Source organism: Phocoena phocoena, chromosome 4 (genome assembly GCF_963924675.1).
Source record: "Phocoena phocoena chromosome 4, mPhoPho1.1, whole genome shotgun sequence".
In the NCBI taxonomy this organism is placed as follows: Eukaryota; Metazoa; Chordata; class Mammalia; order Artiodactyla; family Phocoenidae; genus Phocoena; species Phocoena phocoena.
In genome coordinates, this window is record NC_089222.1 from 65,707,434 (window position 1) to 65,731,541 (window position 24,108).

Genomic DNA, 24,108 nt, shown 5'->3' on the forward strand with positions numbered 1-24,108 from the left:
TCCACTTGAGCATTCAGAACCTTCAGGCAGCAGAGCTGGGGCTGGAGCCCACGTCTTCAGGGTCAGGTTTCAGAACTCTTTCCACGCATCCAAAGCACCTTCTCTCTCATGGCACCAACTTACTCCTTGAATTGGAATCCTGTCCATGTCCCCTCCGTCCCCTGTTGTTTCATCAGGTCTGAGCAGGACGTGGATTTGTATCTTGTTTGTTTTGTTTTGTATGTTTAAAGTATTCCGTAATGATGAAATACACTGAAATAAAAAGACTTAATGGGAGGCCTAGACTGCCAATATGGATTTGGGCCTTGGACAGGCAAACTCAGAGCAAAGGGAGCTGTTGTTGGAATTGTTTAAAGGAAGGATTCTGTTGTCTGGGGTCCTGTTGGCAAGTCTGGGCCACATGGGAGCGTTTAGTGGGAGTGGATTCAATAAGCTGGATAGTCCCAGGAGATGGGCAAGATGGAATAATGTCACAGGATAAACAGCTGAATGGGAGGTGAGAGTCCTCACTTCTAAAATAGGTGAGCATCATCTAAGACCTTGGGCCTGGACTGCATCTATGCTGTACCCTTTGGATCCTCGGGGCTTGCTGTGTTTGGTGCTGACGTGTTGGCATGTTACCTTGCAGAGATTTCCCCCGGGACTGGAGGATATCCGAGGGTAAGATATGTTCCCACCCACACTCTGTTCATCATCCTGCACGCTCGCCCTGGGCAACATCCAGGCTCGACACATCTTCCCCTGTCTTAACACTGTCTTGTCCTAACGCCCCACTTCTCAGGGAGGCCTCCCTAGGAGCCTTTGCCTAAATATTAGCAGGGTCCCGGCTCTTTTTCCTGTGATCAGAAGCTCACTGCTGGGCATTGAGCCTGTGTTTTTTGCATACAAAAGACATTTTCCTTATCTTCTTGAAAAAAGGCCAACACATACCAGACGCAGGAGGTGGTCACAAAGGCCCTGTTTGTCTCTTTCCCTCAAGTTCAGAGAATGCCCTGGCTTCCTTTCTGGAGACAGCACCAGTGCCAGAAAGTCCAGGGACCTGAAAACAGTTACCGCCTTCAGGTTTTGGTCCCTGCCCTTTTCCCCCTCTACTCTCTACTAATTCACCCTCAAATGTGAACAGAGGTTTGAATCTCTTCAAAGTGGCTCTTCTAGGCCCAGCCCTAGGTTCTCAGAGCCCCTGGAAGCCGATTCCTACCCTCCCTCTCCTTGGGCCTGCCCGTGTTCAGGACCAGAGGGTGTCTCATTTGTTGTTGGGAAGCCATATGGAGTCTCCCTACCTTTAGGCTCTTCTCCTGCAGTTTACTCTCTGCACTAAAGCCTGATTTGAAAGGTAAAGCATCACATCTCTCCTTAGTCTAAAACCCTCAAATGTCTCCCCATTCCCAAAACCACGCTGAGCATCCCAGGTCAGTACTTCCTGATGCTGTTCTTTTTTCTCCCAATTTCTCTGGCTCTCCAGGGACACCAAGTCACTCAGTTTCCCCCAAACACCCTATCATACCCCTGCTTCCTCACATGCTATTGCCCATGCCTGGGATGCTTTCCCCTTCTTCAGTTGACCACTGCAAAGTAAAAGAGCACTGTTCTTGCCAGGAAGACACTAATGCAGAAATGGCTTAGCGACGGCGTCGCTGCTGGGTGGCAGAGAACTCCTGGATCTCGGGCTAGAGCAGCAGGGTGTCTGCCTCTCCTCTGCCTCTCACCAGAAGCATGACCTGGGTCAAAAAACCCAAGCTTGGTAAATAAAGGCTCCCAGCATTCTTCAGGGGTCACACCCAAGCAGGACAGCCTGGAAACGTGCATCTCAAACTGGGTGCACATTAGAATCACCTGGGGGAATTTTAACTACCACGCCCAAGCCCCCAGGGCTCAGCCTTACTCCAGACTGATTATATCTGAGTCTCTGCAGGGTGTGAACCAGACATCAGTATTTCTTTAAGGTGATTACAAAATTTTAAACCCGGAGTTTCCTGTGTGCTCCCTAGTTCAAGAACCACTGGTATAGAACCAGTGGAGCGAGAGCCTGGGCTCCAGAGTCCATCGGAACTGGTTTCAAATCCCAGTGCCCCTAATCTCCTAGCTGCAAGATCTTAGGTCACATTGTTTTAATTACAAACTTTTAACTTTAGAATACGTTTAGATTTTTAGAAGAGTTGTGAAGATGATAGAGAAAGTTCCCTCGGCAGGCGGAGGACATGTCCTTTTTGTGAGGGAAGAGAGTGTAATCTGAGGAAAGCCTGAGTGGACATGGACTCTTGTCCTTCTACCTGGAAGGCCTCCCTCTGTCTTACCTTTGGAAATGCCCACCCTCTTCAAGGCTCAGCTCCAACACCATCTCCTCTGGGATGTCTTCCTGACGCCCCCTCCTCCAATGTCTCCATACTAGAATGGCCTTTCTTTCACCTCTGTGCTATTCTGACACATAGCACTCGGTGGGGTTCATTCTGTTCATGATAGACACTTGTGTATGTGTCAGCTCTTCCTGTAGGAGCTCCTGGAAGGTATGAATCATGTTCCCCTCATCTTGGTGGTCCGCATAGCAGTCAGCATAACCTGGCACGTGGGGGCACCCAGGCAGTGCTGTGAAATTGGAAGGCATGGTGTTTGGGATGCCTTAGGGTAGTTCCAAAACTTTGCATTGCAATTCTTCTCTGGTGTCTGAAGTAGAGCTCCAGTTTGCTTGACAAATATCTGGTGAGATTGAGTATGATTGCCATTTTCCATTTACAGAATAAACAGCAGGGCACAGAGAGGTAGAATGACTTGCTCAGAGAATCAAAAGCAGGCTGTGAGCTTAGGGCTTAGTGTCCATAAGTTCTCATTCCTCAGTATCATCTTCTTTCAGCAAGAGACCCTGAACTACTCCAGCAGCTGCAGTGCAGGTCGAGAAATGAAATCTCCCATGAAGACCAAATTTGATAGAACAGAAGCCAGGGACTTGGGGCTTCTGATCCCTTGAAGGGCTTAAATCTCAGAGCTCTGGAGGGAAGGAGGTTCCTGGAAGCTTCCTGAGAGAGGAGGTGGCTCTTGGAGAGGAGAGGCATCCTGCTTGGGAAGCAATTATGACCCTGCAGGGCTGGGGTGTTCAGGGTGAAGAACAGGGGTGAGGAACCAGGGGAATGGTGGCTTGGGGTCAGCTGTGGACACAGGGAGGGAGAGTGCAGGGGCCTGAGTCTAGCCTCCCAGGGCCTACCTTGTGCAACTCAGGTTCCCAGGAAGAAAAGGAGGCCGGTGCCTAGAACAGAGGCTCTGCTTAGGAATAAGGAAAGGGCCCTTGGCTAGCACTTCGCCAGGCCTATGTCCTTGGGAACTAGGGTGTGGTGCACAGGGGTGGGTGTTGCAGTAGCAGCAGTGTTTGGTCTGCAACAAAGCTCTATTGAACCTAAGGCAATTTTTGCCTTTTGGTTATTTTGGCTTTAACTCATCTCTTCAGGGAGAAATGGCTTCATTGGATCCTAGATTGTCAGAGCTGGGAGGGTCCTTTGGGATGAGGGGAAGGGAGTTGCATAGAGTCACAGGGAGCTGCGGGCAGAGTTGGTTCTAGAACCTGGCGTCTGACTTCCTAATTCACCATTCCCAGTCTCCCCACCCTGTGAGAGTGCCTGCTTCTCTCAGGCACTCTCACAGTTTGGTATCCAGCTCATGGTCATAAGTGCATCACTATGGGACATGCCATAGACTAAGAACATTGTCTCTTTTACCTTTTTATGGGGAGGGGTGGGGATTGGGGATGGGAAATGCATGGTAGCAAAGAAGCGTGGAGCATTCGGGGGCAGGTGAAGGAGATGGTCAAGGTTGAGGGGTGCGGTGCACACTGGTCAGCCATAAGGCCCAGCCAGGATTTGTAAGAGAATGTAATGTGCCTGGTAGACACACCAGCCTTCTGCTAAGTCATATTTATTGAGCACTTACTTTATGCCTGCACTGTGCTACACTGTGCTATGTGCTGTATGTATATTAACTAAATTTGATCCTCATCAGACTTTTATGAGGTAGGTAAGGTATGCCATTTCCATAATATGGACAAAGAAACTGAGGCTTAAAGACGTGAAGTCACCTGCCCAGTGTTACAAAGCTAGTAGGTGATACAACCTGGATTCTGACCACCCTGCTACTCTGCTTCTTTAAAGAGAGTGAGAAGGGGCATGAGATGCCCCCTTTATTGGCCAGTAATAGATGGGCCGAATGAGGTGCGTGTAGGGCAAGGGGCATCTTGCATCAGATAACCATCCTCTGCTGCTGACTGACCATGGACACGTGAGGAAGAAGGTGAGGAACCGAATTCAATTCCTCATCCCGGTGACCCTCTGTATCCAGTCCTTGTTGTGGAAGGTGTAGGAATACACTCCGTAACGGTCCTTCTTTCCACAGTCCACACCCCAGGACACCGTGCCCACTAGGTACCATTGGCCTCTCTCTATATCCAAGGTCACCATGGGCCCTCCAGAGTCACCCGCACAGGCATCCTTCCCACCTAGAGGAAGAAGTGAGGCAGGTTAAAGCGTCTCCTTCCCTAGCCCCAAATCCAGAGAAGCCTCCTTCTCTCCACAACTGCCTTGTAGTTCAGAGAATCGGGCACCAGGGGGCGCAGTAGACCATTGGACCCAGACCTGGATTCTGAGCTGTTGTAGGTCAGACCTCCTCAGACCTCAGTGATTTTAGAAAGTGCACGTTAGGACTCTCATTTCCTACGGGAAAAGCTGGGCTGGGAGAAGGGAATTATGGAAGTTCCTTACTTAGCCCCCTTCTCTCCGATGCAGCTTCTTCAGTGGAATCCTTCCTCTCATGACCGTCCTCCCTCCTCCCCGCCTCGCTCCTGCCTGTCCGCCGCTGCTCAACCTGCCAGCTCCAAGGTCCCCAGTCCTTCCACTGCCAGGCTCGGCTCCCCTCCCTGGCTGGTAGTGCCCTGTTGTACGCCAGCCTCCTGACTTACCTTCCTTCTCCCCAGCACAGATCATGTCTCTGGTCACTTTCTTCTTCAGTGGGGTATAGGCCTCCTGGCAGATGCGGTGGTCAACAACTGGGATTTCGATCTGGAACACAAGGCCACTGTTGGTCCCCACCCCTGGCTGAGGAGCCCTGCTGCTCTGACACCCCTAGAGCTGACTCATCCCCATCCCCTTCCTGGATGAGCCTGGGTCTGCCTTAGACCTGGCCTCAGAAACTACCTATGGTACAGGTGAAGGAACACTGAATGCAGAATCAGGAGATCCATGTTCTGGTACAGTCTTAGTCATGAACTTGCTGTGTGACCTTGCGCAGGTCATTTGCCCTTTCTGGGCCTCAGTCTTCTCATCTGTAAAATGGAGATAATAATACTTGCCTAGCACACGCACTATCTCAAATATGGCAGTGTATGCAAAACCTATGGGCAGTCTTCTTTTCCTCACTCTTACCATTATTGGTTGTGGGACCTGGGGCACGTAGCCTTCACCAGTGTTTTCTCAGATCTCTGAGACTCTGTTTCCTTATCTGAATAATGGGAGTCACAATAGTTGACATACTAATCGCATAGAGTTGTTGTGCAAAGAGGAGATGCATGGGCAGATATTCTGTAAACTACAAACACTGCATAAACAGTAGGTGGTGTAGGGTTAGTGAGGCTCGCCTAGCAGCAAGCATTCACTTACGTTCTCCCCCACCACAGTGTGAGCTTCCAGACACTCGGTCTGTATGTTGTCCATTTCTATCTCACATAGCTTGGAATATGGTCAGTACTCAGGAAATGTTATTTTGAATTGAGGTGATACATTGATACATAAAGTAAGGTATTGTGATTATTATTGCCCTTGATTCAGCTTGGGGGTAAACGTTGGAATGGATGTTTAGAATAAAAAGAGGAAACATATGAGTTTCATTCAGCCAAACCAAGAACTGAATGGGTCACACTCCCCGCAAAAGCACAACTCCTGTTGGCCCTTGCCGGGAGGGGACCAGAGGCATTCAGGTCTCTTTGGGGCCACGGCCTTCCCAGAGAAGTGGCGAGAGGAAGTCAGGCAGGGTGGTCGTGAGCACATGTCCTCAGCAAACTGCTGAGTGCCTGACTGACCTCTATCCATCGCTCATGCATCATTTAAGTGTCACTTCCTCTGGGAAGCCCTTCTGTACCCCTAAGACAAGGTCAGAGCCCCTGCTGTACATTCTGGAGCATCTTGTACCTCTTCCTCATTCCATTGATCACATTGATAACTACTTTCTGTCTATCCCACTTGACTGTAAGCCCAAGGAGGCCAGGGGCCAGATCTGTCCTCTTACCTCCCAGCATACCTAGTAGTTAATACAACGTCTGGTACACAGGAGGCACCGAATAAACACTCTAGAGTTAATGACTGAAGGGCTAAATTGGTGTTGCCAATACAGAATTTTAAAGCACACTAAAATAATGCATGTTGATGGGTTTAGAGACTAGCTGTGGCAGTCGTAGAACCTGGTAATGTCCGAGCCAGGCAGCTCCTGGAGGACATCTAGTGTTGCCCCTGACTTTGCAGCTTGAGATACTACTACACTGCGGTCTAGAGAGGCAAGATGACTCGTTTACGATCTCGCAGCAGGTTACTAGGAGCCAGGACTTGGAGCCATGGCTCCTTACTCCTGGTTCAGTGTTCTTTTCTGATATGACAAGAATGTAAACTTCTAAATGCAACAGTCAAGTTCATTGCTGCAAGGACTGCAGCTCTCAAGGCCCATTCCTTGGCCCATTCTTGGTTACTCTGTTATGTGAATCTTCATGATGTATACAGATGGATCACCTTTGAGGGAGTCCAAGCCAGCTGTTTTCTGGAAGAATTTCCATAAATTGAGACTTTAATAAGCTACAGAAACATTAAGCAATGTTTAGAGACTAGAGCCCTATGACATGTAGAGCAAACAGATCAAACTAGTTGGGATTCAGTCTCATTTAACTTTGAAGGTGAGTTTGGGCCCCTGGTACCTCTCTCACCCACGCCCTGCCGAAGCCTCTAACCCCCTAAGGGGCACTATGGTGCAGAAAGGTCCAATGTAGGGCAGAGGTGTCACCCTTTGAAGGGTATAAATTGAACTTCACCTCCATCAGGGTCTCCGGGAACCTTTGCAAGAACTGCTTCCCCCAGCCACTGACGATGACCATGGCCCCTGGAGGAGAGAAGACACAGTGAGAGCAGAGAGGCTGTCTGTGGGGTTTTCAGAGGGTGGCATCTTGCAGCCCCATCACCCTCTGCCTGTGGAGGAAGGGCTGAGTTTGCCCCCTCAGAGAATGGCAGCATGGTGGGGGAGAAGACTGCTGGGTTGAAGGTTACCCACGACAGAGGTTTAGGCATTTGTTTCTATGAGACGTTAGCTGGTTTATTTGTTTAGTTGCCTGCTCTCTCCCACTCCCAACTAGCTTGGAACCTAGACCCCATGAGAGCAGTAATCTCATATATCTTATTCAGCGCTGTATCTCCACGCCTACAGCAGTGCTGACACATAGTAGATGCTCAATCAATAACTGAATAAATACAAAGTCCAGCTTAGCCCACAATATGCTATGTTCCCTCCCCTTCTGAGTCTCAGTTTCTCCATCCATAAAATGAAGAGGCTGGACTTGGTATTCTCTAAAACCCCTCCCAGCTCTGATATTCTAGAAGTCTATGAAGTTGGCAGATCTCGAGGCAGTGTAGAAATGGGTTGAGCACTGATAGAACACTTATCTCTTCATTTGTAAAAGAGCCTGGATACTGAAAACAACATTGGGCTTTAAGTTGGAAGATCTGAATTCTATCCCCAGATCTACATCTTACAAGCTGAATCTTGGGTAAGTCACTGTACCTTGCTGAGCCTGTTTTCTCATCTGGAAAACGGGACTACAATACCACCTCATAAGGCTTTTACAAGTAGTGCATAAATTAATTAATGTAAATCAAGTGGCACGTGGTAGGCGCGTGGCATCTGATGAATCAGAGCCATACCTGTGCCTCTCCTGTTGGCTTACTTCTCCTGAATACTTCTCAGATTCCATTCAGCCATTTTAAAAAATAACTTCTTTGAACTACACGAGGTTATCTGTGACACGGCACCACTGAATTTATGACAGGATGAAACAAAAGCCAAATGCCCTGGGTTGGACTCTCACTCTATGTTGGCTATGTTTGATTATTATTTCATTTAAACATCACAACCACCCATGGGATATTATCCCCAGTGTAGAGGGAAGGGGCTCAAGGTTTGGCAACTTCCTCAAGGTCACCCGACTAGGAAACGGCAGCATGGGGATTTGAGCCCGTGCCGGTGACTAAGCTATTGTCTCTCAGCTCCAAACGTACCCTCCTACACTCTACCTTGTGATGCTGCGAATGAGACTCTGAAATGGCAGATCTGCTTTGTCAGGGGTGTTCCTGAAAATCGGGGGAACCTCCAGGAAGGCTTGCCGTTCCTGTTGGCATCACCCTAGCAATGGTTCCTCACCCCAGCAGTGGCGGTTGGTCCCAGCTGTTCTCCCTAGCACCACCATCACAGGGCCTCTTTTGCAGCATCTGAGTTCCTGCTTCACAGGCCCCTGTCAAGCTTCTAGGTTCTATATCTCCAACTTCTTCTCTTTGTTCCGCCAGCCCCAGGAGTGGTGGTTTCTTCCTGAAAGCGCTGTCTCTATTATCTCAGCATCCCCCTTTACTTCTCCAGTCCTCCAATACCCTATATAAAATTCTCTCTGATATAATAACTGGTCTGGTTTCTGTTTTCCTATCTGGACCCTGACTCACATAGCGCTTGCAGTACTGATCAAGCCTGCCTGTTCACCTTGGAACCAGTTTCGACTCAGCTGTTTTAGGGGAGGCAGCTGAGGAATCACACAGACATGGTCAGCTGGCTCAGCTGGCACCAGAGCCCGACCAATGCTGGAGAAGAAGGCTCTATGGAGGCACCAGGGGCTCTGCAGATGTGGAATCACAGGTGGGGGTGGTACCTTCCTGCGGTGGCCCCTGGGGCAGACAGACGGGCATCACGAAGTCATTCAGCACCGGGCCCTTCGACAGCTCCACCAGAGCCACGTCATTCTCAAACGTGTTGGGGTTATACAGGGGATGGAGGAAGATTTGTTTGACGTTGAGACTCTGTTCATTCTCATCTGACCGGTACCTCCAATGCTTGCCTGGGAAAGAAGAAGGCATGTGAGGGATGAGGGCAATGCAAGCTTAGAGGATAAGGTCCCACCTTGTTCCCTGTCAGCCCCTGCCCCATTCAGCCCATGTGTCCAGCCTTAACTCTTATACTGCCCTTCATCTACCTTTTTCAAGGCATCCCATCCTACCTGCCCTTCTCCACATATTCTCATGGCTCTGACCTCTGTCTTTCTTCATGACCTGATCCCATTGCCTTATAATACTCATGCCAGTGCCCATTGCCATATGTCCAAGCTTTCCTTGCCTGGGTCATGTGTTGCCTCCCTCCATGAAATCTCTCAGAGTCTTGAGTTAGATTCTTCAATTAGAAATCTCTTCCCTACGAACTCCCGTGTCCTTTATCTGTTCCTCTCCTATAGAACTTACTGCTTCCTACTTTATATTCAAGGTCTCTGTGCTTACATTCTATTCCTTTATTAGGCTCTAAGTCCCTGTGGGCAGGAACTTGTGTAGTTATATGCTGGCATAGTGTCAGGACATAAATACGTGCTGAACTAAACTGAATCAGCCGGTGGTCTTGATTTTACAAAGGAGAGGGGAAGCTTGGATTGTCTGTGTATGATCCACCTGAAACCACGGGTTCACAGAAGCCTGAAGCACTTTTGGAAATTATCCAGATGAGGCTCTTTATTGTAAAAACTGAGACTTCACCTTCAGTGACCTGCTCATGGTCCCACCACCTGAGAATCACAGCCTTGGGCTTAGATGCAGGTCCCTGGCCTCCAGTCGTGACTTGTCCTTCGTCCCAGGCAACTTCCCTGATGATTGAGTGAGTGAGTGGACACACCCCATCCCCAGAACCACAGCTGGCTGCAGGAATCACCTTGCTCCGCACTCACCCATGATGATTTTGAAAGCAGAGGGGCTGAGCAGGTCCAAGCCATGTAGGGTTGCGTCCTCTGAATCCAGCAATTGGTGAAGGCAGTGAGCCGCGGTCACGATCCATTTGGAGCCTGAGAACAGAATTATACACACACACTGTCCTCACGGCCCCATCCTGCTTCCCACAACCTCAAGCTGAGGCCTTTCAGACCCCTCCTCTCCATGGCACCCCTCTCCCTTGCATTTCACAGCCTCAAGGCAGAAACGCATACGATCCCGATCTGAAAATGGGGAGGTGAATCTGAGATTTCATCTGCCGTATCCAACCTAGGCCCACACTGAACGTTTTAAAGATGATTTCAGGTCTCCCTTAAACCCATGGGGTTGGCGAGCTCCGAACAGCCCAAGGTGTCCACAAGAAACTTCGTGCTCACTGGCTGCCCCTCCGGCCTTGCTGCTCAAGGCGTGGCCCCTGGACCAGTAGCCTCAGCCTCCCCTGGGAGCTTCTTGGAAGTGCAGACTCTGAGGCCCCACCATATATCTACTGAATCAGAATCTGCATTCAGTAGTAAACTCTGAGGGTTTTAATAAGATCTCCAAGTAATTTCTATGCATATTAAAGTTTGGAAAGCACTGTTGTACGTGGTTCTTCTCAACTTTGGGTGCACATTTAGAATCACCTGGGGGATTAAAAACAAACAAGCAAACAAATCCCCAAAAATAGTACTGGGCTCTGGGCCTGAAGCCAGAGCATCTATGTCATGGGAGTGAGGCACAGGTACAAATACACTTTAAAAGTGCTCCCAGATGATTCTACTGCCATCAGGGCTGAGAACCGCTGCTCTGATCCAAACCTCTCATTTTACAGACATGGATTCTGAGGCCTGGAGGAGAGTGAGGATGTCTAGGGCAACTCTGCAGGTTGGTGGCAGGGCCAGGGCCAGACCCTGGGTCTCCTGATGGTCAGCTGAGCACATGTCTTGCATCTTGGCTGTCTTTTGCCCTTGATGGACAGGTTCCTGCCCTTTGCTCAATATGGGGTCAGGCTTCGGTTCATCCTTAAGGTGGAACAGATGACAAACCCATAAATAGCTGAGCCCAGAGACATGCTGGGTTGAGCCAAGCAGAAAGAAAGGCCCCAGGGCTTTGGGGTGGGGTACCAGGGCCAAGTATAGAGTCTAGGGCAGAGTCCCTTTCTGGAGCAGGTCCCAGGCTCCACTTGGCCCTCTCAGGAGCAGCTATGTTCCCTGGCTACTGGCTTCTGCATAGAGCTCCACACAGGCCACCCTCTTTTCCCTGGTGGCATTTTTGATCCCTGTCCACAGCCAGGGGCTGTTGACTAATTTTCCAGGTAGGTAAAGTGGGATGAGGTACCCAGAGTAGGGAGCCTGCCTTGGAGCGGGGCTCTGGGCCATTTAGATGAACCTGGGGTATGTAGTGGTGAGTCCAAAGACATGGCTTTGCCTCGCAGCTCTGCAAATACTGAGTCCCTGAGCCAGAACCCAGGCTTTAGGGTGGACACTGAGCGGGAGCTTTCTGTCTGTCCCTCAGCTCCTTCCCTGCTTCCTCTGCCCTCTCCTGTCTTTCCCTCTCTCTACAAAACTAGACAACAGAGGAGGAGAGAGATTCTAGACAAGGAGAGCTGTAGGGAGGGCTGAGTAAGTCAGATCTTGTAGCTTGGCTGAGGGTAGAGAAGTGGGAATAAACACGCAGTAGACACAAGTGCTGAACATCATTGAACTTAAACACTCAAGGCTTCAGAAAACTCATCTAACTCTTAAAACCGTGGGCAGTAATCCATCTATTTACTTACATTCTAAAAAAACCAGAAATGTCTTTGCTCCCTTCTGCTCTCCCTGCCGGCTCCTCCCCTTTCTTTGCTTCTCTTCTGATGCGTTCTTTTATGGGTCCTCCCTGCTTTTCTACACCTTTCACAATTCTCTCTCTCTCTCTCTGTCTCGTCTCGTGCCCCACCAGTTTCTCTTCCTCCGGTTGTATTTGTTTCCTTTCATTTTCCCCTTAATTTCTCTTCACTTCCCTCTCTAGTTCTCTCTTATGCCCTCTGTCTCTTTCTCTATCTTTGTCCTTGTCCTTCTAAGCCCTCTCTCTGTCTCTCTGCCCCTTCTCATTCTTGGTCCTCTCCCCTGCCTGCTCCCCACTGGGCTCCCCTTTAACCTGTGCTCACTCTCTGTGCCCCTTTGGGAGGCTCCATAGGGGAGACCACTCATCTTTGTGTTTGTAGGAATATAAGGATCAAACCCTCTGCTGGGTTACCATTTCACATCTCAGGGATGTCCAGACTGCAGTCTCACCGGAGACTGCGCCTCCCCTCGGGGATCCCGGTCGGGGAGCTGTCCTCACCTGAGTGTACCCTGGAGGAGGAGGGGGGGTCAGCGCGAGGCGAGACCGGCAGCCCCAGAGCTGCCCAGGCAGAAGTGGACCCATCCATGCCTTCTTCCTCTGTGATAGGGTCAGAGGGACTCTAGATTGCTATTAATTTTTTATTTTGATGTCAGAGCTGGGATGGGCCTTAGATCATTTGGACTAAACTGGCAGGAAGAGCCATCAATCATTTCTCGTCTGCCTTTGCTCCCGCTGCCAATCACATTCAGTCCATTACAAAATTCTCACAATCTTATTTCTCAATGGCTTTGAATCGGCCTGGTTTCTATTCCTCAGCCCCTGTCCTTTTTCTGAGGCTAATGACTTCCCTCCCCACTATTGCACTATAGCTGCCTCACTGGATTCTTGGCTTCCAGATTCACCCTCCTTTCAATCCATGCTGTCTCAGGAGAGAACTTTCCAGAACATGCTTATAAACCTGGAGCAGCATTCAAGAAAAGATCTAAATTCCCAAGCATAGCATTCAAGGCTTTGTAAATCTCCCTTCTCTGAGTCCTCTAGTGTGGGTTTCCTGGTTCCCCCTGGTCCCACGGCGCTGGCACACCCTCACTTTGAGCCGCATGTAAGTGCCTTGTGTTGTAATCCATGTTTAAGGGTCTGACTCCCTCACCCTTCTCAGTGCCAGAGAATGACCAGGGCTCGGGAAGTGTTGTTGGCTGAAGGAGCCAGCTAGAACAGAACACATGTCTCCTGGCTCCAGCTAAGGTTTCTTTCTGCCACTTTGTACTTCTGGGTCCCACTACTACTGTGGAAGATTCTCAGTGAAGAAATCCTGTCAGTCTCCAGGAAGAGGGTCAGGTCCCTTTCCTTCTACCCTAACCTCTAATCCTGGGTCCCCCACCCCTTCCACCTTCACCTTACCTAAAAGGGAGCCCCCGCAGAAGGGCTGCCCATTCAGGTGTGACAGCATGGCAATCCATGGGGTGGTGCCCTTCTGGGCTGGGCGTCCACTGAAGATCCTGGCCATCAGATTCCGGGAGAACTTGGGGATCCCACACACTGCAGCCAAGGGAGGGAGGACAGATCACACTCTGGGCTCCATCTTGCCCTTTGCCAGAGCTACTAGCACATCACCCTCTGTTAGGAACATCTGTTATTTTTGATATCCCAGCATCCATTGCTCCTTTCAGTAACAGCACCCCAATTTTCCTCTGGGGCCCACTCTTCCCCCATTTCTTGTCCATATAGCCTGAGTTGCAGTGATCTTACCTCTGGTTCTAGGGGTAGGAATGTGACCCAGACCTGACTAATGAAAGCCTCTTATACTCTGGTCACAGCGATTGCTCAGAGATGGGAATGTAACCCTGGCCAGGCCAATGAAAGCCTGCCTTGGGAATTTTGCTAGAAGGTCCTTCTCTGCTGGGGTTGCTAAGCTGCTGGCTAAAAGCCCAGATTTGCCAGAGATCACTTCATGGAAAGTTTGTAGAAAAACTTGCTACTAATGGAAAAACCAAACCAAACCAAACCAAAAAACATCCTCCTCTCCATCTACTCCCTCTGTAAACTTTCTTCTCTTCAGAACGAATTCTGGGCTTTGGATCTCCTCACTTCCAAACTTTTGGGGACCTGGCTTTGAGGATTCGCACCCCTCTCATCTGTCTTGCATCTCTCCTTTGTCTACGCCTCCAAAGCATGATCAAGGCCTCTCATCCTAAAAATCAAATTTCCATTTTCCCTGGTTCTCACTCATTCCACAGTCTCTCCCTCCCCTCTCTTCCATAGTCAAGCTTCTGGAAAGAGGAGATGACACCCAGTATCCGCATTCTTCCCTGTCCTTTGGAGGTGGATTCGAAAGAAGAAAGTGCCACGCTCCACACAAACTTGGACATAAAGTGGCCATTTGAATGTTTAATAGATCTGTAATCATAGATGGAGACAGAATGACTCTGGGCCCATAGCTGGAACTTCAATGATGATATTTACATGTATAGGAGAACACTATTTCTGAAATTTTATCTCACGTGTTCTTCATCTCTAGGAAATCTCCTCGCCTTGTGGCTGCTGGGGGTTTTTAGGTTTCAAGGAAGCAAAACCTGGAGAACTGAGCATATAAACCAAGAGAAGGGAGGATGTAAGGGCAGTGTGCTATCTCAGGAAAGAGATAAAAACCTAGGAGAAGCCTGAAGAGAGAAAGAGAAGGAGGGAGGGTGTGGGAGGGAGGGGGAAAGAGAGAGAGAGAGAGAAGAGGGAAAGAGGAAGGAGGAGAAAGAGGTGGTGGAGGAGGAAGAGGAGGAAGATAAAGGGTGAGGAGGATAAAGTAAGAGGGAGGAAGGGTTAAGGACTTCAACATGAGCGCAGGCCTGCTCCCTGGATCCTCTCTCAGAGTTGACAGTAGAGACCGGGTCCCAGCACCCGGGAAAGTCCAGCCTGGAAGCGTCCTCTGGACTGTCCTGGGTCATTTGCACTGTTGATCACTTTATCCTTCTTGACACTTTCCCTCCTTGGCTTCTGAAGCTCCTCTCTTCCTGTGTTTCTGATTCCTCTTTCTTGTCTCTTTCTTGGGGTTTCTCTTCTTCTCTCCATGCCGTCAATGCTCGTGTTTCCCTTTTTGAGTCCTCAGCCCCCTTTTCTTTTCTCTTCCAGTAGATAATGCCATCTCCTCCCATGCCATCATACTATTTAGACCCTGATGAATTTCCGATCAGTGTCTCTAATCTGCCCTTTCCTCCGAACTGATCCTGAAGTCTCCAGCTGGATTGCACATAGACTCCTCAAGCACAGAAAACCCAAGTCCTGGTCTCCACCCTTCACCACCCATCTGTCTCCCCTTTGTTATTCCAGATGTCTGTCAATGTCTGCACGGACTGCATCCTCGTTGCCTCCCTCTTCTTCAACACCCGTATTTAATCAGCCACTAAACTGGTAAAAAAAAGTCACCAGAAGAAGCAGAGAGTAATGTCACAATGTGCTCTCCATGCAACCTCATGACACCTGTGTCTCAATATGTCACAACATAAAGTCCAAATATCCAGAGGAAAGTAAAACTCTGAAATGTAATAGAATACAAGACACGATAATCTTCGAAATCAGCTACATATAAAGTATAAGGCATAATGTAAGATTCTTTTAGCTCTCAATAGTGTAAAAAGCATGACAGTTTCATTATGATACAAACCCCAAACAAAGGCAAACCAGGAATACATTGTATGGGGAGCTCTCATTAACAGATTAGCTTTTGTTACTCCACATCTCTGTGTCTGCACTATTCACACGATGCCTCTACACCAAGCCCTGCCCAATACACTACTTAGATGTTTTCAAACTCCCTGATGCCCACATCTGCAGTGTCACACCCTAGGTCCGGGGGTTTTCACCACCTCTCTCCAGAATGGTTGTTGTAATTTCCCAACCGCTCTCTCTAGCTTGGTCCTTCCCCGACCCCTCCACTTTTCACAGCATGTTGCTCACGCTCTAACCTGCTGATTCAGAATTTCCCATGGGTGAGACCCAGGAATCTGCATTCCTAACAAGCACTCTAGGTGATTCTGATATACCCCAAACTAGAGAATCACTGGTTACAGGACAGAGCACATAGAATAACATAGAATGACCTTCGAGACTCTGTCCACCTTCCCCTCATCCCCTCTGCCCCCACTCTACTCAGGGCACACTTTTCTGCTTCATCTTTGTCCCCTCTCCCCTTGTCTCCCATCTCCCAGTGCGTTCTTTGTAACCTCTCTGCAAACGTATCCAGATCCTCTTCAGCTGTATGAACCTCCCCCTCCTTAAGTTCCCGTAATACTGCAATCTCCACTCCTCTAATGACGTTAATTCCCTTTGTCTTTGTGAGACCTAGGTGCACATGGTCTTGCCTTGCGTGCTCATTTGAGCTCTTTGAACTCAAGGAATTAAACGGCAGGCACTTCCGTGATGGAATGGGCAGCCTTCGAGAGGACACATGTCCATAACCGACTCCATTCCTCAACACCCTTTCTTGGATGATGTCCAGGTGACAAATATTGTACTGTTTCTGCAATGGGAGAGATTTTGGCTTCATGAGGGGCCAGGTTTTCTTCAAAAAGTCAAAGCGGGGCTTCCCTGGTGGAGCAGTGGTTGAGAGTCTGCCTGCTGATGCAGGGGACATGGGTTCGTGCCCCAGTCCGGGAAGATCCCACGTGCTGCAGAGCAGCTGGGCCCGTGAGCCATGGCCACTGAGCCTGCGCGTCCGGAGCCTGTACTCTGCAGCGGGAGAGCCCACAGCAGTGAGAGGCCCGAGTACCGCAAAAAAAAAAAAAAAAAAAAAGTCCAAACAAACGAACATCAACAATAACCAAACCCCAAAACAAAGGCTGTTGGTTATCCACAGAGGTTTTATTTCCACTTTAGTCCCCTGATGGGAGAAATGGAGTGCAGAGGAAACTTACAGAGGAGTGAAGCTTGTGATATAAAATAAACAATATAGTATCCTCTACATGCAATGTTCATACACATAGGAGTGTGCGTCCAGGACCCGACTGGCAAAGTGGATGCTTCCCAATTGCTCTCTTGGAATCCCTCTCAGGGCTTCTTCTTTCTCTGATGGAGAGTCCCCAGGAGAGCGAGCCTGGGGAGAAGGAAGATGATCAGCCCTGTGAGGGCCAGGGAGAGGCTGCTGGCATTGGAAGCACCGAACGCTGGAGCTGGAAGGACCCTGAGGGGGATCTGATGCCTTCCTTTTACAGATGGGGAAACTGAGGCCCAGTTGGGGGCAGAGCTGGGGCTAGAACCCAGGACTCTGGGTTCTCCCTCTCTTCTCACTGTCTTTCACGGGCAAGTCCCTGCTTCTCTTGGCTCTGGCTCCTGGAAGCTGGAGGACTGGATCCCTCTCAACATCCACGCTGGGTGTGTTCTCTGTAGAGCTCAGACCACAGACACGCTGGGCAGTCTGGTGGGACTGGGTCACTCCTATGCCCTGAGCCCTCCTTCTGTTTCCCTGTCCAGAGGCACAGCGGAGCATGGTGTGAGCCTTCTCTTTCTCCAAACACCAGTTGAGTCTCCACACCTGAGGCTCAGGCTTTTCACGTGACACATTTCAAGGCTGGAAGGTTGCTTCGTGCTCGTCTGGAGTGCCAGGTGTGGACACCCGTGTGGTCAGCCGGTATTCGGGAGTGATGTGTGGGTCCAAATGATGTGCTCTGAGTGGTTGGTGGGAAATTTAACGGGCTTGGGGAGCCTCCCACTGCTCTTCTCCTCCCCCCAGTCACCACAGAGCTTCCCAACTTTCTCTTTGTCCTTTGAAATTCCTTTAACAGGGAACAGAAGGGATAAGGCTTGGACTGCAAGAGGTTTTGGGAGAGAAAACCCAGGGACAAAAGTACTACAAGGCATTACACTCGGAGAGAGGGGCCTCAGGCTGTCATCCCTGTCTCCCCAAACCTGAGGAGTTTTCAGCCAGAATGTACCCAGAGGGCAAAGCTGGGAGAACACAAGGACTTAGCTCACGGCAAGGAAACATTTTCTAACTGTCAGGTCCAAGCTCAGTTACGCCAAGAGTGAGAGCAGGGCCACTGGGTTTTGACAAATGACTAGCAGTGAACGAGGTCCCTGGGGTGAGTACTCGGGAGAGGAGTGGGGGGTACTGGCCCCAGTCTAGCTCCCTCACTGTACTGCGGGGAGAAGGAGGCCTGGAGAGGGGAGGGGACTCGCCCAGGGCCAGTGACCCAGGCCTCCCGTGTAGGGCCTTTTCCCTGTACCACACTGCTGCCTCTCAGGGTCCCAGGGGCTGTCTCGGGAGGGTGGGAGCAGCGTGGTCCATCCCACGGGTCACGTGAGTAACATGGAGTGTGCCGTCTTTGGGAGTGTGTGGTGCAGCCTCGCTTGGGCTGGCCAGGGCAGGCGCCCCGAGGACGTGATGCAGCTCACCGCTCCACCTGGAGCTCCCCCAGGCCCCGCGGGGAGCCTATCTGCTCCCACACCCAGTCCACGTAGTTGGAGACCTTGGTGTAGACCCCATACACCTGCTTGCTGCCACATTCTTCGGGGCCCCCCCAGGACACCAGGCCTTGGGCCACCCAGCGCTGGCTCGAGTCGTCGAGGATGACAAAGGCGCCGCCGCTGTCCCCCAGGCACGTGTCCTTGCCACCCTCGTAGTAGCCGGCACAGAACATGTTCTCTGTGACGCTGTAGTTGCCTGACCGGGACTCGTAGCTAGTCTTGCACTCGGCGTGCGGCACCACGGGTAACTTGACGTACTGCAGGACGTCTGACAAGGTCCGCGTGCCACTGCTGATGATCTCGTCCACCGTCACGTTAGGATTGGAGATGCCCCAACCAGCTACCAGCCCCAGCATGTGGGGCGCCGGGCCTTCGGGCTCGGGCCGCGGCAGGCAGACGGGCATGATATGAGGCCCCAGGGGCACAGGCTCCCGCAGCTGCACCAGAGCGATGTCGTGGTTGTAGTTCTGGATGTCGAAGTCTGGGTGGAGCACCACTCGGGCGGCCGAGCTGTTGACAGCCCCCGATTTGTCCCGCACGTCATGCAGGCCCAGGTAGACGGTGACGTGCTCCTTGGAGACCGGTGTCACCGTGTTGTCTCTGCGCTGGGAGCGCAGCACGTGGGCTGCCGTGAGGATCCAGGACTCAGAGAGCAGGGCCCCACTCCCAAACCACTTGTCATTGGGCACCCTTGAGGTGTCCTCCACCACGATCAGGGCCTGCCACGGGAAGAGGCCGGGCTCAGCATTCCGGCCCCCGATGATCCTCTTGACCAGGTTTGGCAGGGAGCGCGAGGGCTGGCCACACGCTGCAAGGAGAAGGAGGGAGCGGGGACAAGGGACAGAGACACATCAGGTCAGCCAGGTGGAGGACCTCTGAAAGAAATGCACGTCTCACCCACTGTAGATTATGCCACCATGGCCCCTACTCTGCATCACAGAGCCACGCTAGCCTGGGAAAGCTGTGGGTGGGCTCATCTTTGGCCTAAGTCTTTCTAGTCTGGCCCGTCTGTAGTTGGACCATTCTGTAGCCAGGGCTGTCTATGGACCAGACCTTTTTATATGTGGGCCTTCACCATCCTGAACCATTCCAGCCAAGATCACTTGTGGCCTGGATCATCTTCAGCCAGGACTATCTCTAGCAGTGGTCACTTTGCCCCTTTCTTCCCTAGAAAGGCATCTCAGAACCCAGACGTGGTCCAGGCCGTAGGTACTTAGAAAACTTCTGAAAACCACAGATCAATGGCTTTGAGAGATGGAAGGAAATTAAAATACTGTCTAGCAAGTCACAGCAAACACTGGACTGGGAACTGAGACACCTGGGGCCTTGAACTGGCTTTTCTCTCCTCTGTCCTGTGTGACTCTGGGTTAGGAAATTTCCTTCTCTGGATTTCAATTTTTGATCTGCTAAATGAGGCAGTTGGTCAAGATGATCTCCAAGGATCCTTTAAATTCCAAATTCCTTTGATTTTTATTTCATCTGCCCTGGTCACCCCCATTTTATAGGTGAGTAGAACTCTCCAGAGGTTAAATGACTAGCCCAAGGTCACATTGCTATTAAGCGGAGTAGCAGGGGCTTAACTAGATTCTAAGATGGATGTCTTGTCCTTGTGTCCCACAGTGCCTCATTACATATAAAGAACCTTTTCTTCTCTGGACTAAAGGACACATGATGTGAAGGGATGCCCAGGGCATCCAAGGTTGGGGAAAGGTGGCATAATCTACAAGCAATGATGCATAGGCTCTGCTCTACGCATCATTGCACCTGGGAACCCCATAGTACCTTCAGGGAAAGAAGAAAGGTCTGACCAAACTTCGTTCTACCGAGTTGTACCCCGAGCATGCACACGCACCGCCAGCCTCCTGTAGCCAAACGCCTTTGGCCTGTGAGCAGAGGGTCTTCAGAACCAGCCCCCCGCTGCCTAAGAACAAGCTCCCAAGGGCCCCTCCAAGCAGGGTGCCTGGGTCTGGGGGCTAAGCCTGGTATGAGCGTGGACCGCCTCTTGGTTGCGCATTGCCGGGCTACACCCCTTGGCCTGCAATACTTCCAGCAGTCCTTTAAAGACCAAGGAGCATCTGAGTTTTCTTGGCAACTCCGAGAGGTCAGGCTTCCAGCAAACTAATGCTTTTCAGATGTTCTTCTTCCGGAAGCCAAATGCTTCTTACATGATCCCGAGGCACCCTGCTGTGCACCCCAGGCCAGACGTGAGGTGGTTTTCGCTAATTGTCTGTGGCAGGCCTTTCGGAGCTGAAGGCCAGACTCCCGATTATAAGCAGCAGCCTACCAAGTGACTTCTCCGGTCAGGTCTGCGACTGGCCCTGCAGAACAGCGCATTGAGCGCTCACAGGCCCTCATCTGGTGAGGGACACTGCTGTGGCTCAGTCCACGGTCACAGCAAAGCCGGCACTGAAAGGTGCCTTTTTCCCACGAAGGTGCCAGTGGCATACTCCGGGTCACAGAGTGTCTGAGCGGGGGAAGCTTGGAGAACAGCTCACTTACAGATGGAAAACTTGAGGTTCAAAGAAGGCAAGTGACACACTCAAAGTTATTGGTGGCAGAGCCAGAAATGGAGCCTGTTTCTTTGGACACTGGCTTCATTTTTTCCCACTAAAGTCTGTTTTTCTTCTTGATATACTCTTGTCCTTTCAAGAGGTTGAATGACGCAGCAACCCTTTGAGAGGGCTCATTGAAATGGGGCCATTCTTTTAGGCTGCTACCGTTCTCCATCCAGTCTTTCCTGAAGCAAAGGATTCACCTTGAAATACTAGAGCTTCAGCTGTGCTGAAGTCAGATTTGGGCTCTAGAAGACTGGAGGTACTGAGGGAGGGCCCTAAAAACAGAAATGTGATATTCGAGAATTCTGGGTTCATGAGGATGGCAGAGTCAAGAATGGCTCAGCATTGCTGGTGTTGACATCAAAAGTCTTGGGTCCATCTTCCAGTTCTGCCTCTAACTTTCTGTAGGTAACCCTGGATGAATCATTACACCTCCCTGATCCTTAGTTTTCTCATGTGTCAAATAAGGGGCAAATAATATTTTCTTAACAGTTTCCTTGGAAAGGTGGGATATTATGATGCTAGATGAAATGGCTTTCTCCATTCTGGCTTGCCTTTGGGTTCAGTCCTGATGTTTTAGTGGGGGAGAATTTAGAATTCTCTGGCCTGGTTCAATGATACACGATGTTCTGCTCGATACCAGGTGTTAAAAGAATTTCATGACTCATTGCAAGACGCTTTGTATGAATCTACAGGACGATGACCACTAAGAGTCATAGAATGTCAGGGATCACCTGGTACTTCTCCTTCACTTCTGAGGTACAAAATCCTAGCCCCAGAGACGTGAGGTTACCTACCAAACCTTGCAATTAGGAAAAGACAACAGTGGGACCAAGACCCGGGCCCATGACTCCCAGCTCAGTGCCTCCTCCCCTTCTAGACACCGCAACATGGCTGCCTGGGATGGAAGCCACCTGCAGTGCCATCTTTGGTCCACCTAGTATTTTAGCAAAATGGGGGTTTGGCCTCCAGTTTGCCACAGCTCCACCATTCCCCATCTTCTCTGAGGCTTCTCCAGCCGTGGCCCTTGGGTGTGCTCCTGGCTAAGCCTAACTGAGATGATGGGGGTCAGCAGAGCGTGGATGGGTTGGCTTTTCCCCTGTTTCAGCTCCTCACGAATTCTTTGTGTTCTTCCTTAGACTTAAAGCCCTCTTAAGTGAAGTCTTCCTAACCAGTCCCCATCCCTTTACTCCCAGACAACTACATGCAGGAATTTCCTCCTTCTCTGGGAACTCGTAGCAGCTGTGATGGCCAGGGACATTTCCTATTACCACAACGTTCTTTGTTCATTTTAAAGTGGGGTCAGTAGACAGGCTTGGGGGAGGTAGCAGTCACTAAGACTTGAACGCACTGCTCTTTGGAAGAACTTGTTGCTCTGTCCTATGGTCATTTGGTATTTGTCTGATTTCCACCTCCTCTGAAACACAGTGAGTGCTTGAGGACGAGGTGTCTACTTTCTCACTTTTCCTGGTGCACAGCCAGGGCAAACACCAACTCTGTGGGATGAAAAACCTGGTGGGAAGGGTGCAGAACTGCAGAGAGAAGAGGCAAGAAGGCTCCTGGTGTGACAGAACAGGTTGAACATAGAGGCTGGCTGGTTTGAGAAGATGTGAGGCTAGGCTTTTCTGACCTTTGCCCTTCTGACGTTATCTCTTAAAAATCAGTCGAAGCATCATGACCTCCCCACCCCTTACTCCATCAACAGCCAGAGCACCTGCGGCCCGAGGGCCTGGCATGGGAGACCCATGCAGAGACCCAGGCAGAGAACTTGAGGGTGAGGTACCTGGCAGGCAGGTGGGCTGGCTTCTCCCCAGGACTTCATTCATCCAGACTCCTTGGGCAGAACACGTATACACATCTGGGAGAGGGAGAAATGGTTGAAGAAGAAGGAGAACATAGGTGATTTACAGCACATGGAAAATAGATCCGGGTTTTTAACTCCTCTGTTGTGGATCATTGCAAGTCTTCCAAAGAGTCTTTCTGACGCCGTTCTCTCTGAACCAGTCCTGTCTGCAACTTGGAACATCTTTCTAAACCGGGAATCATTTCATCTCTGCTCAAAATCACGGTAGCTCCCCACTGGCCTCAAAAATAAACGGGATGCTCGTCAGTATGGTGTCCAAGGCTCTGAGCAATCTGCCTCCTGCCTGTCGGGGCCCCGCCCAGCCCCTGGGAGGCACCCCTCATCATTAGTCACACAGCTCTCTGTGACGCACTTCCCCTGCCCCCGCTTCTCCACTTAACAAACCCTTTCATAAACCACACTTGTGCCCACCATCTCATGAGACTTACGCTGGCTCTGTGGGCACTGTCACTATTCCCCTTCTGGAAGGGGGACTTGGAGGCTTTGAGAAATTAGGAGAATTTTCTCAGTGCTAGTCTGTGGTGGAAGCAGCACTGACGGGCCTTCACATCTTGAGGGTTCCTTCTCTGCCAGAGGCTGTATGTCTGTGTGGGTACGGGGATGTCATGCAGCTTAACTCGGGGTGCAGGCCTGAGGCAGGGAGAGGTGAGGCATGTCTCCAAGGGTTTCTCTTCCCAATTCCTCCCAAACCGTGGCCAACAGACTGGCTGTTTCGGCCCCCAGCCTAACCCTGAGACCCAGAGCGTGTGAGGACGGAGTGCGCTGGTTTAGCGTGGAAGGCTCACCTGTGATACTGTGCAGCATCTGGTAGTAGGGCTGCTGGCAGGAGTATCTGATCTCAGATTTGTACGTGGTGAGGTTGTTTCTGGTGGAAAATGTGACCAGTCCGTTTTCCAGCTCTGCCGGGGCTCCACAGTCCACAACTGAGAGAGAAGAGAGTGAGACCCCTCAATTACCCCTTCCTCTTCTTCTTGGGGCCATCTGGTGCGTGTGTCATACGATATGCAGCTTGTACACTGCACACAAGTCCAGAGGGCAACGTTACGGTCTATGCACACGGTGGCCCTGCATTTGGGGTGTCTCCCATCTATGACTACTGTGTGGTCAACTCACCTGGCCTGGCGTCAATTCCAGGGCAGGGGCAGGTCTGCTGAGACTCAAGTAGATCCCAGTCTTCTCCCCACCAGGGCCCTTTCCTTGACTTCCAGTTCTATTGTGCAATCCTCTTATCCTCTTCTGTACAAGCATGAAGCCCATGTCTCAGTGAGAAAATTCTGGCTCACATGAACCGAAGAACCTTCAGTTCTTCCAGACCCCACCACATGCTGAGTAAGAGCAATTATTGTGCTCACTTTGGAGCTTGGCATACAAAAGTACAAACAAAAAGAAACCCAGCTCCTGCATGAGTACA

At 50.6% G+C, this 24,108-nt stretch overlaps 1 protein-coding gene across 2 annotated transcripts in view; it reads right to left on the minus strand.

The window, feature by feature from the left end:
- Positions 1–3,511: 3,511 nt before the first annotated feature.
- Positions 3,512–24,108, minus strand: part of MASP1 (MBL associated serine protease 1) — a 61,125-nt gene continuing 40,528 nt past the window's right edge. Inside the window, exons 9-16 of one of the 2 annotated variants that reach the window (XM_065875991.1) lie at positions 23,483–23,620; positions 22,617–22,691; positions 13,227–13,364; positions 9,980–10,093; positions 8,924–9,109; positions 7,049–7,116; positions 4,937–5,036; positions 3,512–4,477 (exon numbers count right to left, since the gene is read on the minus strand). In XM_065875991.1, coding sequence (XP_065732063.1) covers positions 4,287–4,477; positions 4,937–5,036; positions 7,049–7,116; positions 8,924–9,109; positions 9,980–10,093; positions 13,227–13,364; positions 22,617–22,691; positions 23,483–23,620 — 1,010 coding nt within the window. In that variant the 3' untranslated portion in view covers positions 3,512–4,286. Of the gene's footprint in view, positions 4,478–4,936; positions 5,037–7,048; positions 7,117–8,923; positions 9,110–9,979; positions 10,094–13,226; positions 13,365–17,861; positions 19,087–22,616; positions 22,692–23,482; positions 23,621–24,108 lie in introns of those variants that run through there. The other variant, XM_065875990.1, reaches the window with a different exon arrangement.